This window comes from Hyperoodon ampullatus, assembly GCF_949752795.1.
Source record: "Hyperoodon ampullatus genome assembly, chromosome: 2".
In the NCBI taxonomy this organism is placed as follows: domain Eukaryota; kingdom Metazoa; phylum Chordata; class Mammalia; order Artiodactyla; family Ziphiidae; genus Hyperoodon; species Hyperoodon ampullatus.
Window position 1 is genome coordinate 109,982,132 of NC_136915.1, and position 17,272 is coordinate 109,999,403.

Consider the following 17,272-nt stretch of genomic DNA (forward strand, 5'->3'; position numbering starts at 1 on the left):
TTCCAAATATATGCATTAATATATGACATTTGTTTTTCTCTTTCTGACTTACTTCACTGTGTATGACAGTCACTAGGTCCATCCATGTCAAAAGAGACATTTTAGAAAAGAGATTAAGCATTAATAAAAGCTCACTCTGCTTAATCATAATGGGGAATAAAGAACTGTGACCTCGATGTTATTCTGGTTTAACAGATGATTTCAGCATGATTGGGAAGAATGGATTATAAACCTAGACAAATGGATACAATTTCTCAAGCCATGAGAGCCAGGAATCCTAATCACTAGGCCACCAGGAAACTCCCCCTGCGCCCTTTTTAAAATAAAAACCACTATCAAAAGTTCAGAAAATAAAAACAACATGGAAATGCCTTGTCAGTGAAAAGGAAATACAAAATAAAGGAAAGCAACTGGTAATCTTTGAATATTCCCACATAAGCTTTAAATCTCATTTTGGCCAGTAAAAATGTCCTCAATTTTTAATTCTAAAAAATTTTTAAATGATTGTAGCACCAAAAACAGTAACAGTAACTTACATGCCTTTCTTTTCCCACAATCTGTTACTTATGAGAAAATGGAATTTTCATTGCTACACACCATCCAAAGAAAGTTGAAAAGGGGGAGTAAAAAATCTGAAAATGTGTCTAAGGCGCTAAATCTACTTTCCTACAATTCCTCAAATGATTTAAAATAGATTTAGAAACACATAAAGGCATTTATGGTATGTTCAAACCTCAGAAGAGCCAAACTACGTGAATGCAGATATATCTTTTGTCTTCAAATAGATCTTTTCTCCCTGATTAAAAAGTAATATACATATATTTTAGAAAATATGGAAAGAAAAAAAGAATCATAAAAAATAAAATAAAAATTGCCCATAATTCTATCATCCTATTATCATTTTGGTGTATGTAAAACCAGATTTTTCTTTATATATGCAATACACATATCTTCTCTCATACCCACCAATTTTCCCATCTGCTTCTCCCCCCACCCCAGTTGTGGGGCTTCCCTTCATAGAACAGCTTTGTGTAAATTATGGAACAGAACATATACATTATAAATTTTCATAAAATATTGGGGAGTAGAAGTAAAAGAAACTGTGAGAGAGGTAATTTCTTAATCTTTCATAACAGGGAGTCAATAGGATATTGCCTAAATTGGAATCATGTGGTTTAAGAAAACATGACCCCAACACCATTTTCTAAACGCATTTTTGTTTTAACATTTCCAAACATACACAAACTATAGAGATTATTAACCTCTATGTATCCATCATCTAGCGTCAATAGCTACCAGTACAATCTTTCATCTATACCTCTCACCCCAATTCCAGATTATTTCAGTGCAAATCCCAGCCGCTGTAACATATCATCCATAAAATATTATAATACTCTCCCCAAGAGATGAAGGAAAAAAATGCAATACTTCACACCTAAAAAAATCAATAATTCCTTAATACTATCAAAATATTCAGTAAGCGTTCAAATTCCAATTGTTTAATACATTTTTAGAATACCTGGTTTGTTTGAATTAGGAGCCAAACAAGGTCCACACATAGTCTTATTTTTTTCATAAGCTCTTTTTTAACCTTAGTGGGGCCTTTTAGTAAATGATATCTTGTGATGAAGAAGAGCAATATTCAGTTTAACCTCAATTTCCCTTTTATGTCAAATTCAAGTAACATTACACTCAACATTTTTAAAAAATGGAGTAAATCATACTACATATGCTATTTTTAAAGTAAAATGTAATAAATATAATTTTACTTAAATTTAACATAAAAAGAAAATGAACTGAAACTGAAGGAATAACTGAACTTCAAACATTTCCTTATTACATGAGATTTTCCTAAAAGACTAATTTCTAAGGTTAAGAAAATAGATTAAGAGGTTGAGTTTTTTGTCTAAAGTAAATGTTTCAATATTAGACAACATCTAATTGACTTCTTACTATAAAAAATAAAAGTTAATATTTCTCCTATGCTTTCTCCCATCTTTATTCCTTTACTTCCCAATTTTTAAATTATAAATTTATATGGCTATTATTATTTTTTATTGATATAATTGACATATAACTTTATATTAGTTTCAGGTGTACAACATGATTCTATATATGTATATATTGTGAAATGATCCTCACAATAAATCTACTTAACATCCATCATCAAACATAGTAAATTACAAATTTTTTCTTGTGATGAGAACTTTTAATATCTACTCTCAGCAACTTTAATATATACAATACAGTATTATTAACTATAGGTATCATGCCAAAGATTACATCTCCAGGACTTATTTATTTTATAACTGGAAGTTTGTACCTTTTTGATTACCCTCACTCATTTCACCTACCCACCCCCAATCCCTACCTCTGGCAACCATCAATCTGTTCTATGTGTCTATGAGATTTTTTTTTTTAATTCTTCATATAAGTGAAATCATACAGTATCTTTTGTCTGACTTATTTCAATTCACTTTGGTTATTATTTATTGAGTATTTATATGTGTCAGGCCGATTTAAACATTTTATAGAAGTAATTTAATTCTTACAATAGCACTATGAAGTCAATATTATTATCTCTATAAAATGAGTATAAGGAAATAATGTGGAAAACGAGGCCAAGTCAAATATTTAGTAAGTGGTAGACTTTGCATTTTAATGTAGCTATGTCTGCTTCCAAAGCCTGTGTTGTTTTTTTAAAAATAAATTTATTTATTTATTTTTGGCCACATTGGGTCTTCGTTGCTGCATGCAGGCTTTCTCTAGTTGCAGTGAGTGGGGGCTAATACTCTTCGTTGTGGTGCGTGGGCTTCTCATTGCAGTGGCTTCTCTTGTTGTGGAGCACGGGCTCCAGGCATGCGGGCTCAGTAGTTGTGGCATGTAGGCTCAGTAGTTGTGGCTCGTGGGCTCTAGAGCACAGGCTCAGTAGTTGTAGCGTACAGGCTTAGTTGCCCTGCGGCATGTGGGATCTTCCTGGACCAGGGCTCGAACCCATGTCCCCTGAACTGGCAGGCGGATTCTTAAGCACTGCACCACCAGGGAAGCCCCCAAAGCCTGTGTCTTTAAACACTGCCTATAAGAAAATTAGAAAATGCAGTAACTAAGCACATTGAGATGTATGATAAATGCAAGGGAATTTAGAGAATGGAAAGATCACTGTTTGATTTGTGATAGGCTTTGAAAGGAAATGTAGAATTTAAATTAAAACAAACTATGGGGATGGTAACATGGTAGGAATATGTAAAAAACAAATGTGGGGATTCTGGGAAGTTGCAGAGTAGGAAGCACCAGAAATTTGTCTTCCCACCTAGACGACAACTGTATCAGTAGAATATGTCTGACATAACTATTTCGGAACTCTGGAGGCTATTGAAGGCTTGCAACTTCCAGGGGAAGATGTGGATCATAAATTACAGTTAATTCCAGTCAATTTCAAATCTTAGTTTAGCAGAGGCTACCCATCTCCTATCCCCTCACCCCATGGCAGGCAGCCATGCATGTGTTCTTAGAGCAGCTTACATGCCCCTTACTAGGAGCTAGGATGGGCAATAAGGACTCTGTCCTCCAAATAGCAGATATCAGTGATCTGCATTCTGATCACGGAGGTGCAGACACAGAGGCCATTATTGTAACCTCCCTGGTTTGCTGCAAGCCCTTCCCCTTCTGGTGACTTCCAGGTGATTTAAAGGGCTTATGCCTTTTCCCTCCTCTTCATTTTCCTTTCCCCTCTTTTTGGAGCCAGATACCAAAGACTAGGACATTCAAAAGTAACTACATACACAGGGGAAATTAGAAGGTTGTTGTAAATGCCCAAGAAAGGCACAGGCTCAGAAAAGACTTGAGAAGACCTTAATTTTACACTTTAGGCTGATCCTCAGCACAAAAATAGCCTACAACAATTAAAAAAAAAAGCATTATACCATACACAAAAATCAACTCAAAACGGATTAAAGACTTGACCGTAACTCCTGAAACAGTAAAACTACAAGAAGAAAACAGAGGGTAAGCTCCTTGACATTGGTCTTGGCAATGTTTTTTTGGACTTGACACCAAAAGTACAAGCAACAAAAGCAAAAAAAATCAACAAACAGGACTACATCAAACTAAAAAGCTTCTGCACAGCAAAGGAAACCATCAATAAAATGAAAAAGCAACACATGGAATGGGAGAAAATATTTACGAACCACATATCCAATAAGTGATTAATATCTAAAATACACAAGGAACACACATATTAATAACTCAACAGCAAAAAACCAAATAACCCAATTTAAAAATGGGCAAAGGACTGGAACAGACATTTTTCCAAAGAAAACATATAAGTGACCAACAGGTATAGGAAAAGGTGCTCAACATCACTAATCATCAGGGAAATACAAATCAAAACCACAATAAGATAACGCTTCATACCTGTTAGGATGGTATCATCAAAAGATAAGAGATAACAAATGCTAGCAAGAATGTGGATAAAAGGGAAACTTTGTACACTGTTGGTGGGAATGTAAAGTGGTACAGCCACTATGGAAAACAATATGGAGGTTTCTCAAGAAATTAAAAATAGAACTACCATATGATCTAACAACCTCGTTTCTGGGTGTCCATCCAAAAGAAAAAAATCATTATTTCAAAGAGATATCTGTATTGTCATGTTTATTGCAGCATTTTTCACAGTAGCCAAAGTATAGAAACAATCTAAGTATCCATCAATGGATAAATGGATCAAGGAAAAAAAATGTTACTCAGTCTTTAAAAAGACAGAAATCCTGTCATTTGTGAAAACATGGAAGAATCTGGAGGGCATTATGCCCTGGAGATATTTCACCTGGAGGTGAAATAAGCCAGAGAGAAAGACAAACATTGCGTAGTATCACTTACATGTAAAATCTAAAAATACTGAGCTCCTAGAAACAGAAAGTAGAAAAATGTTTGCCAGGGACTGGGGGTGGGGGGAAATAGGGAGAGGTTGGTAAAAGGGTACAAACTTTCAGTTACACGATGAATAAGGTTTGAGGGTCTAATGTACAACGTGGTGACTATAGTTGATAACACTGTATTGCTATCTACTTTTTTTTTTTAAGTAGAGTTGATTTACAATACTGTGTTAGTTTCAGGTATACAACAAAGTGATTTGGTTAGATAGATAGATTGATATAGATATAGATAGATATATTCTTTTTTTCTGATTCTTTTCTATTATAGATTATTACAGATGCTGAATATAGTTCCCTGCACTGTTACAGTACATACTTGTTTATTTTATGTATGGTGATGTGTATCTGATAACACTGTATTGTACAACTGAAATCTGCTAAGAGAATAGATCATAAATGTTCTTTCTCACACACACACAAAGGTAAATATATGTTAGGTGATGGATATGTTAATTAACATGATGGGGGGAATCTTATCGCACTGTATACATATATCAAATCATCATGTCATATACTTTAAATATTTTACAATTTTGTCAGTTATACCTAAATAAATCTGAAAAAATAAAAACAAAACAAAACAAAAACCAGCAAACTCTGGGTAAGGGGCATAATCTGATTTCCAGAGTTACCATATCATTAGATTCAAATGTCTAATTTTCAGTCAAAAAAATCATAAGACATATAAAGAAACAGTTCAGTATGCTGACTCAAAGGGAAAAAAAAATGACAGAAACTGTCCCAGAAAAACCAGACGGCATACCTAGTAGACAAAGACTTTAAAACAACTATCTTAAAGATTCCCAAAAAACTAAAGGAAGATGTGGAGAAAGTCAGGAAAATGATGTATGAACAAAATGGAAATATCAGTAAAGAGGTAGAAAACCTAAAAAGAAACCAAAAAGGAATTCTAGAGCTGAAAGTATAATAACTGAAATTAAAAAATTTACTAGAGGGATTCAAAGGCAGATTTGAGCAGACAAAAGAATTAACAAACTTGGAGACAGGACAAATTGAAATTATTGAGTCTGAGGAACAGAAAGAAAAAAGATTGAAGAATAATGAACAGATCCTAGGGAACTGTGGGATATCAACAAAAGTGAACCAACGTACACATTTTGGGCCTTCCAGAAGAGAGAGCAAAAGGGGCAGAGAGATTATTTGAAGAAATAATGGCCAAAAACTTCCCAAGTTTGATGAAAGATATATGTACAAATATCCAAAAGCTCAATGAACTCCAAATAGGATGAACTCAAGAGACACACACTGAGTCACATTAAAATCAAACTGTTGAAAGTCAAAGACAGAGAGATCTTGAAAGGAACAGAAGATAAGCCACTTGTCCCATACAAGAGATGCTCAATAAGATTATCAACAAATTTCTCATCAGAAACTTTGGAGGCCAGAAGACAATGAGCTGATATATTCAAAGTGCTAAAAGAGAAAAAAAAACAACAAACCTGTCAACCAAGATTCTATATCTGGCAAAACTATCTTTCAAAAGTGAAGGAGAAATTAAGACATTCCCAGATAAACAAAAGCTCAGGGAGTCTTTACCACTAGGCCTGCCCTGCAAGAAATGCTAGAGAGTCCTACAGGTAGAAATGAAAGGACACTGGACAGTAACCCAAAGCAGTATGAAGAAATAAAGATGTCAGTAAAGGTAAACATATGGGCAATTACAAAAGCTAGTATTATAGTAAAAATGGCTTGTAACTCCATTTTTTGTTTTTTACATGATTTAAGAGACTAATACACTTTATTATTTTTTTTCCCAATGAGGTATATACTTTCTTTTTTTTGAGACTAATACACTTTAAAACATTTGTCTAAAAACGAGTATTAGTATAACTTTGGTTTGTTAGTCTACATTCTGTTTTGTACATAATTTAAGAGACTAATGCATCATAATTAGTTTAACTTTCAGGGCACAAAATGTATAAAGATGTAATTCTGTAACATCAAGAACTAAAAGGGGTGGGATAGAGCTATACAGAAGCAGAGTTTTCCTATTTTATTCAAGTTAAGTTGGTATAAATTCAAATTAAAGTGTTCTAACTTTAGGATGTTAAATGTAGTCCCCATGGTAACAACAAAGAAAATAGTTACAGAATATATAGAAAAGGAAATGAGAAGAGAATTAAAACATTTCAGTATATTTATGTTTGGTTTGAACATAAATTCCGCAATTTATTGGCCAGTTTAACTTTGACTCCCATAAAGAGAGGATAATATTTGCCTTACAGGATCAAGCAAGAGAAAGTGCAAAATGTTTTGAAAACTCTATGTTACACTAATAAAATATGAAGAGGGAGACAAAAGAGATGAAATGGCTCCCATCAAGTTTACAGAGTCAGTGGTTACTGCCAGAAGTCCAAATTTAAGTGGGTGGGTTTTGTCTTAATATCAATACCAGATATTTCAGAAGACAACAGTGTGCAACTTGTGGTTGGGGGAGCATACAGAGAGGCAGGCTCTCAATGAAACAGCTTAAACTATATTTTCCTACTGTTAAAATAGGACATTGGTCTCCCAGTTTATTTCCTTTTGTACCAATAGTAAATAATTCTTTGTGGTTATATGACTACATATAATTTTTAAAAAGCAAAACAAAATTTTTTTCTTTTTTAATAACAGCCTGTGTTAATAAAAACCACAAAACCTGACAAACGAGTCTTTCTGATACACTTGCCCTATTCACAATGGCAATACTAGTGACAAGAGATTTATTGTTCATTTTGTGCTATCAGGAAACTAAAAGACCAGGTCGTGACCTAAATTATAAATTACACTTTTAATCTTTTGATTTTAATAAAATGTTTTAGAACTGAACAACTTTCAAAGAGGAGCAATTTTCTCCCTCTATAGCTATTCATCCACAAGTTGTTTACTGACTTATTGTGACTGATTTTTTTTTAACTTACTGATTGTTCACTGAGATTTTTTTTTACCAGCTTTAAAAATGTTTGCACTTCCAATCTCCCATTGCTAATAAATTACAATGAATAAATTATAACTGATGAAGGATCATTAGTAAGCTTGAAAAGCTTAGCATTAACATATTTTATATTTATAATTTAAAATGAAAGTTTTATTCAGTTTATCATTTTTATATATGTATGAATAGTGACATTGTTTGAAAGAACATAATTGGTAAGTACAAGAGTATTGTTAGCAGCACTATTCATAATGGACTCCTGAATGTCCATCTACCAGTAGAATGAGTGGTCATATATTCATATAATGAAATACTATATTGCAATAAACTGAATTAAATTATATACAACAACATGGATGAATTTCAAACATATTGGACAAAAGAATACATGACAGTATTAATCCCAAAACATAAAGTTTAAAAACAGGCAAAACTAAAATATATTGTTTAGGGATATATACACATGTTAAAACTACAGGGAGGTAGGACAGCATGTGATTAGGGAAGGGCAAAACATGATGCCTCCAGGATTCTGACAATGTTCTACTGATGGTGGTTACATGAGTGTTTGCTTTAAAATTGCTTGTTAAATTTTACATATGTGGTTTTTTTTGTTTGTTTTTGTTTTTTTTGGCGATACGCAGGCCTCTCACTGCTGTGGTCTCTCCAGTTGCGGAGCACAGGCTCCGGACGCACAGGCTCAGTGGCCATGGCTCACGGGCCCAGGCGCTCCACGGCATGTGGGATCTTCCCAGACCGGGGCACGAACCCACGTCCCCTACATCGGCAGGCAGACTCTCAACCACTGCGCCACCAGGGAAGCCCCTACATATGTGTTTTATAAACTTTTTTGAATGTGCTATATTTCTCAATTTTTGAAAAGTTAAACAATAAAACACACAACTGGATGTCCAGCTCTGGTACTTGTTTCAAAACATGAGTTCATTTAAAGGAGATGGGATGCTTTCAAATATTTGTGATTTTTCTAGCTGCAAATCACTGAAATTATTACAAACATCCAGCTCACGTTCTTTTTTCCTAGAAACTGTCTCTCTTCACAGACTAGCTCTTGCTTATCTTCAGAATTCAGGTTAAGAGTTATCCCCTCCCAGAAGTCTTTCCCAGTATCTCTTCTCCTTCTCTCTCCCACCTACTACTTTCCACACCCATTCAAGTTAGATGCCTTTCTTTGTTCCCTCAGTACTCAGAACATAGTTATGCATATATCGCACTGTACTCCAACAGTCCACTGACTTTCCTGACCCCCTCCTAACTTCTCCAGCCACTAGACTATAAGTAATCTCAAAAGCAGGGACTATTGTTTTTGTTCTCTTCTAATATTCAGCACTTGACATATATGAGACATTCAATGAGTTTTTGGTGACTAAACAAATGAATGAAAATATATTTCCCTAATACCAATGAACAATACTTCTTGTGGATTTTTACTCCAGTGACATGAGAAATATGGTGAAAAGCTTTTATGTCACAGTGCTTAGTAAGCACTCAATAGATGGCATTATTAAGCAAGAGCTTTGCAAGGAAGGGAAGAGGGTTAGAAAACACTATCCAAATTTAAAAGATTATGGCCAAAAGTCAAAAGCATTAGTAGGTTCACTCCTATTACAGGTAACTTAATTATAAAGATTTTCATAAAGAAGAAGTTTTAAATATATTAGTAATTTAATTAAAGCATTAACTGTCCATGAATCAATACAAATATCTATATCAAAACTCTTAACAAAGGCAATAATGACAAATAAACAGGATCTTGATTTCAACAGGAAATAAATCTATTTTATTTTGGTCAGGCTGGTGCTCAAGTTTAATTTTCTCAGTTGAGGTCAGTGTTATTGAACTGAGGTAACATCTAATTTTAAATGTATTTGAAAGGTTAGACTCTTCAACATAAAAATTTCTTGATTATTTCACAAGACAATGAAGCTTAATATTTTAAACCAGTCTCTGGCAGCTACTACTCAGAAGACTCTTAAGAAAGGATGACAGTAATATTTCACAAGCAATCTGACTATATGACCTGCTGTCATTTTTTTCTAGGCTTACAATTCTTGAAATATTAGTCTCATTATGTTATTTTCTACGTATAGACTTTTTAAAACATAATTTAAAAAATTATAGCATTAGGTTCTATACTTTAAACTTTATGAAACTCTTCAGCAAAAGTTAACTTTGAGACATTGGGATGCAAAGTTTAACATTTGGCAATTTTTTTTGACATGTCACAAATAAACCATGAAAAAACAAGAAATTACATACATATCAAAACATATACTCACAAAGAACATAGAGCAAAAATATCCTTCAACTGGATACAAAAATGAAATGGACGTTGCTGTTTTCATCAGGCTGATCCCCTTTTACTTAAAGGAAAGAGTCTAAGTTTCGTCTGGCACTTAAAATCATTCCTACTCTGATCTGAGTCTAATTTGTCAATTCTGAATCTCATGGTTTTCTAAAAACACCATCTACTTCAGTCATACTGGTACTCAATTATCTCCCAAATTCATCAAGCTCATGAAACCTTTGCTCACTCATCCAGAATGTGTTCCTTTCCCTTCTTCCATTTATGTAAATCCTATCCATTCTTACAGGCCCAGCTGGTTTTACTGCCTTCTGTTCTTCCCCAGATTATTTCCACTTATGATGATCTCTCCTCCCTCTAACTTCCTCTGCTCTTACTGTTCTAACTTGGAAACACTTGCTGTTTTTTAGTTGTCGTTTACTTCTTTAAAAATCTTTTGAATTGTGAAATATAACGCACACACAGAAGAGTACACAAAAGTGAAAAGCTCAGTGATTTATCCCTAAGTGCATATCCATGAAACGTTCCCCAAGTAGAGAAATAGAAAACTGTTAGCACCCAGAAACCCCTTCATGCTCTTGTCTAATCACTACAACTCCCCTCCTCACCTGCTCCTCACTACCCTAACAACTATGGTAATCCCCTTCTTGCTTTTCTGTATGTTTTACCACCTAAATATGCAATCCCAGATAACATAGTTTAGCTTTTTGAATTTTATATACACATAATCATACAATATGTATTCTTTTGTGTCTGGCTTCCTTTATTGAACATATATGAGAATCATACATGTTTTGTAACAATGTTCATTTTCATTCTATATAGAAAATATATTTATACTCATTTAAATAAATGAATGATTCATTTTTATCCACTCTTCTGTTGATGGAGCTTTGGGTTACTTAATTTTTAAAAAGATGTATTATTTGTTTCCCCAGCTAGAATGCAAGTTTCTTGAGGACAGGGACAATATATTATACTATTTTATATTTACCTTAGTATTTGTATAATGCTAAGCACATTAAACATTGATTAAATAAATCAACAAGTGGTTTGAGAAATAAGAAGAAAATAAGTTGAGCTGGAAATCAATGGAGTATTTTTTAGAGAAAGTTATGTAACTGGCATTTTGTAACAACTATTACTACTTTAATAAATCAGAAGGTTTGACCTCTCCTATTTATGTACGCCTAAGGATTTATCACTTCTCATTCTTTCTGAGCCAACTGAAAGCTAAAAACTTAATTTATCAGCTATCACCAAAAATAAAATTCAAACAATTCAAAAGGTGGATATTATCTACCCATCTTTACACAGTATTTCACCAATATGTTGAATACGCACTATGATCATAGCTCTAAACAAGCTCCTTTATTTTTTTATCCTATTTCCTTAAGTTTATATTAACTATTATAAATTTAGAAACACACAAAGACAAGTCCAAAGGCAGTTTCGCTACAGAACAGGAGCAGAAATTCTAGTACCTAGGTTCAGCAGGAAATTAATCATTCCTATTCAAAACTAAAACAAACAAAACAGCTTTTTAGATACAGTATGCTCTTCTGTTTTAGTGAGTGAATGTTTCCTAGGCACCGTATAAACATCTCAAAATAGTATTTATATCACCTAATCTTCAGACCTACTCTGACTTTCTCTTAGAGAGTCAGTTTTGCTTTTTCATTTATTTGACTTTTATAAAACTAGAGCCTCATCAACTTTCTCAGCAAACAGGAAAATATACTCCCGGGCAAGATTTTATGATATATTTGCATCTTGGCCAAGTACACATGGGCATGTCTCTAACGTTAGTTTTGTTTTTGTTTTTGTTTTTGCGGTACGCGGGCCTCTCACTGTTGTGGCCTCTCCCGTTGCAGAGCACAGGCTCCGGACGCGCAGGCTCAGCGGCCATGGCTTACCGGCCCAGCCGCTCCGCGGCATGTGGGATCCTCCCAGACCGGGGCACGAACCCGTGTCCCCTGCATTAGCAGGCGGACTCTCAACGCGCCACCAGGGAAGCCCTCTAACGTTAGTTTTAATAATACACAGGCTATAACAAGTCTTGTAATTTCTGTTTAAGTTGGTAATTTGACATGACAAAAATCAGAGAAGGGAAAAGTGGTAAAGAAAAACTAAACTAAACTAAACTAAACTAAGGGTATTCTCAAGTTGAGGAGTCAATGTAGAAAAGAAGAGATATTACTAGATGTATGTAAACAATTCATTTCTAAGAACAATGATCAAAGCCACATTTAGTGTTTTTTTAATATAAAGTAACATTTTAATTTGATAAGTTTTCAAAACTGAGGCCAATAATAAATATGCCTCTTTTTGTACTCACCAAAGTCTTCTTAACAAGGAAGTAGATTGTTTAAAATATTATTTGTATATCCTTTTTTTTTTTTGGCTGCACTGCACAGCATGTGGGATCTTAGTTCCCCAACCAGGGATCAAACCCTCGCCCCCTACTTTGGAAGTGCGGAGTCTTAACCACTGGACCACCAGGGAAGCCCCTATTTGTATATTTTTATAACCTCTTCATTAGCGAAGAAAGTGATGGGAAAACACAATAAAAAGTTAAATTACAAGTGAAGGATAATGTATACTAAACTAGTAGAAAAGCCAAGAAAATATTTGGTTGTATCACAAGATTTGCTATCTCGACTAATTTCATTATAAAATAGATGTTCTGTTAATAAGGGAAAAATTAGAAAAAAGGGAAAGCTGTAATTAATTTTAAAACATTTTCTAAAATAATCCTCATCAATTGTTGATATTTAACTTCTAAAAATCCACAGAATAGAGGGACTTCCCTGGTGGTCCAGTGGTTAAGACTCCTCGCTCCCAGTGCAAGGGGCCCAGGTTCCTGGTCAGGGAACTAGATCCCACAGGCCACAACTAAGGTTTTCATGCTGCAATTAAAGATCTCACATGCCCTCAATTAAAGATCCTGCAGGCGGCAACAAAGATCCCACATGCTGCAACTAAGACCCGGCACAGCCAAATAAATAAATAAATATTTTTTTAAAAAATAGCTGTTCTGCTTGTCCAAAACAACTAATAAAAATAAAAATAAAGATACACAGAATAGAATAAAAGTTATTCTTCTGTATTATAAGAAACCAACCCCTGTTTATTTTTGTAAGACAGCTAATCACACATGTTCCTTGTCTTCTCATTTAAAAGACTTTTCTCCCCAAAGCTCAAGAAGACTTCAATGTTGAGCCCTCTTTCTTAGTTTAATAAGAGGTTATTTCACCATTAATCTCACTTGGGAAACTACAAGTACAAACACTTTACACTGTGTTATATCTTCTAAAATTCTGGAGTAATTTTGTAATTAAATTATACTTCAAGTAATTATACTTCTGGATTTTACCCTCCAAGTATCAACCACCCTCCCAAACTCCCCCATCCCCCAGATGGCTGAAGCACAATTCTAAGGCCAATTTAGTATTAATGAAAATATTTTATCAGATTACTTCCTAAAAACATTCCAATATTTAAGTCTTTGAGACAGCCTAGCAAATCCAATTGCATTACCTCTTTATCTTTTAGTCCCAGGAGCAATACTTCTTCCATAAGCGTGAGGCGGATATCCTTAGAGTCTTCAGTGTCCTCATTGTCTTGACTTCTGTCTTGATTAGTGTCTTCCTCACTTTCCACCTTCTTTTCAGAGTTCTTCCCTCCTTCTGTACGACGGGCCCGGTGAGTTAAAGTGGTCATTCTTACCTGTCTCTGGAGGGGGTGATGAAAAAATATCTATACGTGTGCTTATGTAAATAAACATCTAGATATTCATACATGCATACTAAAAATGTATACAGGTAAGAAATATTTACAAGGCGGCGGAGCCTTGTAAAGAGTAATGGCCAGAAAAAATTAGGTGGATAACAATATCTTTTCCAAAGTACAATAGGTTGAACTCCAGTGGAGGCATTGACAAGAAATCAAATCATTAATTCTAAAGACCAGTAGAACGTTCCCACTTTTAAGCCTGCTGATTTCTTGTGCATAACCTAATCACATAATCATTGTGATTCCTTTCACAAAATGGATTCTCCCCAAGTTAAATTATATGGAACAGCAAAAAATTGTGAGCATCCAGCTCCAAAGAGCATACATTAATTTATGTGCAATTTCTATAAATATTCAAGTTCATTATAAAACATACAAAAAATAGTAAAAAAATTAAGAAAAACTAAATAGAAATATATGTTCTAATATTTCCTTCCCAAACCCTAATGACTCATTTCATGCATTCACTTTGGAGATTACCAGTCTAGAGAATAACACTCAGAAGATCATGTGTAGTAATTCCATATAGCTAGAAAACCTTCATCTCTATCCCTAGGCTAGCCACCTTGCAAATACACAAACAGCTGACAACAAAAAGCACTGGTAAGAGAATGTTAAAAGATTAGCAGATTCTTTCTCAAGTACAAAAAAAATCAGAGCACAAGCCCTTTTATATCATGCACTATAGTTGTTTTAAAAATCTACAGTCAAGAGAAATTGCACTACCATGTGTGATAAAGTTTAAAGTTAGCATACTTTAGATAAATCTAAATGTCAGTTTTTAAGATGAAATACAATAAATATTTTAAATCAGCAATTATTGAAAATAGCTTTTTCAAGACCAAAAGAATGCATTCAAGAGCCTCTGTGACTGGATTCCATTCTATCTTCTAGCAATATCTTCCATTACTCCCAATTATGTACTGTTAAACCATTTCTCAAACATGTCCATGCTTTCCACCTCTCTCCTTTGTACAGGCTGGAGTTCTCTCCCTTTCCCCTTCCTTTCTAAATTCTACACATTCTTCAAAGTCCTATTGAGGACCCACTGTAAAGCCTTCAGTGAATCTGCTTCTCCATTACCCCTATGTCCCATAGCCAGAATAGGTCTCTCCTCAGCTGTACTTTCACACAACTTTATTTATACTTACTTCCTTTAAAGTATTTATTATAGTCTTTCTTTTGGTATGGCTGTCTCTCAACTGTAAACTTCTTGAGGGCAGGGATATTGTCTTCTTGGATTTTTATATTTTCCATAGCAACTAGCACAATGTCTTTAACGTTGTAACTGCTCGATAAATATATACTGATTAAAATGAATACTCAGAAATGCATGTAAACATTTAAAAAAGAAATACAAATGAAGTGACTTACAAAAGATTCTTTGTACAAGGCTATATTTCAAATAATTCTTGGCGGGAGGTGGGAAGAAGAGTGAAAGAGGAAGAGAAGCATGAAATAAATGCTTAAAGGCACTAACCCTATCTGGCACGGTGAATAGAGCTTATATCCTAATCCAATCCAAGAAACTTTAAATCTTCAGGGCAAAAAAATAATGGGGCATTTTCTTTAAAAAATTAATCGCCCTTGGACATTTACTAGTTAAAGACCCTATTTGAAAAAAAAACCCCAAGGGCCCCAAAATTAAATAAATAAAAACCTCCCTCTCCCCACAAAATGAAACATTTGGAGGTTTTTTTTTTTTTTTTTTTTCGACGTTAGAAAATGTATTGATATTTCCCCCGTTGCTTACCTGACGTTACTTCCTGGGTTACGGCCAAACTCAGGCTGCAGCTTACGCTCTATTTCAGGGGGACACCTATCCCCACCCCCACCCCCCACCCCCGTCCGAGTAGGTGAAAAACTTCTCAGCCACGCAGAAGGAACAAACTTCCTGATCCTTCGATGCACAGAAGGAATAACACATCAGCTTCCTCAGGATCACTAGGCAACCTACCTTGGTTTCTTCATTGGACCAATCAGAAACCTCCAAGGTTGAGTTCAGCCAATCGGAGCTTACGAGGGGAGGCTCTCCCCCCGCTCGGCTATTGCGTTGCGATCCAGACAAACACCACCAAAAGGAGGCAGGTTTGGGCTCAACCTGACAGCTGGTCAATCCAATGAAGGAACCTTGGTAGAGAAAGGAAACAGGGCTGCGCTCCCCACCCCCATTAAATCGGCCAATCAAAGCGTTCGGTGAGCTATCACCAGCTGTCGATCTACAAAGGTTTCTGTTGGTCAACCTCAGTGTAGCAGGTGTGTTACTGTAGCAGTGTATACTGTACTGTGACAATTAGGTGAGATGGGTTGGGATCCAATAAAGCTAAGAATACATAAACATTTAAAAATTGGTTGTTTTCGACAGTTAGCTTATCCCTAACTTTCCTTTTCCAGAAAAACCCGATCTGGGTCAGTTTGTGGACGTTTACTTGGTTTACATTAAACAGGATAGGCACATTTCTACCACAGCATTCATTCTAACATTCACTATTAGTGCTTGTTACTGGCAAGCCCATGGATAATGCATGTTTTTAGAATATGGCTGCTGAAAATGCAAGAGGCAAACAGACCAAGTTTTAAGCTTTCCTTTTCTAGAGCACAGAAAACAGTCAAGTCTGGAACCAGGTCCCAGGTTTCTCACTAAAAGCACAGTATCTTTCACTACCACTCAAAAGTTCTACAAAGTGTGCTCAACTCTTGCAAAGTAACATCTACTGAAATGATCTCAAAATTAGTGCCTAAAAATTTTCTGCTATTTAAATAAAAATTAGAAGCCATGAAAGAGTCTAGATGCTGAACAATATTTTATTTATGCTGCCAAAAATGACAGACTTTAAAATCATTTTGTCTTGTAGTAAAAAATGTTAAAAAAGTTAAAGCACCAATTTTTAATTGTACATTATATATTATCATGTTAATACACTATATCAAAGTACTGAAGAACATTGTTTTAATAACATGACAGACATAGCCAGTTAAATTGTATAGTTTTAACATAAGTAAAAAGTGAATTACTATCAAAATTTAATACCCAAATAAACATTATTTACTTCAAAAAATGGCTTTAGAGGACCTTAAACATTAATATATGTTAAAAGGAAGTGTCCACCAAAATGGAAGATAGATCAATATTGAGTAGATAATTAACAGAATAAATTATGACACTGGTACTTTTTATTCAAAAGTTCTCCTGAGTTTGTCTCAGATAAGATTAAGGATCACAATATGATAGTCAGCTAAGGATTAATTTTAGTGTACTAACTGCTTAAGACTACATGTAAG

General features: G+C 34.6%; 1 protein-coding gene across 3 annotated transcripts in view; it reads right to left on the bottom strand.

Annotated features, from left to right (window-relative positions):
• Positions 1–13,930, bottom strand: part of GOLPH3L (golgi phosphoprotein 3 like) — a gene marked incomplete at both ends in the record, with an annotated part of 40,886 nt that extends 26,956 nt beyond the window's left edge. For 2 of the 3 annotated variants that reach the window (XM_079697999.1, XM_079698000.1), the window contains one exon: positions 13,736–13,918. In XM_079697999.1, coding sequence (XP_079554125.1) covers positions 13,736–13,918 — 183 coding nt within the window. Of the gene's footprint in view, positions 1–13,735 lie in introns of all 3 variants that reach the window. The other variant, XM_079697998.1, reaches the window with a different exon arrangement.
• Positions 13,931–17,272: the final 3,342 nt, after the last annotated feature.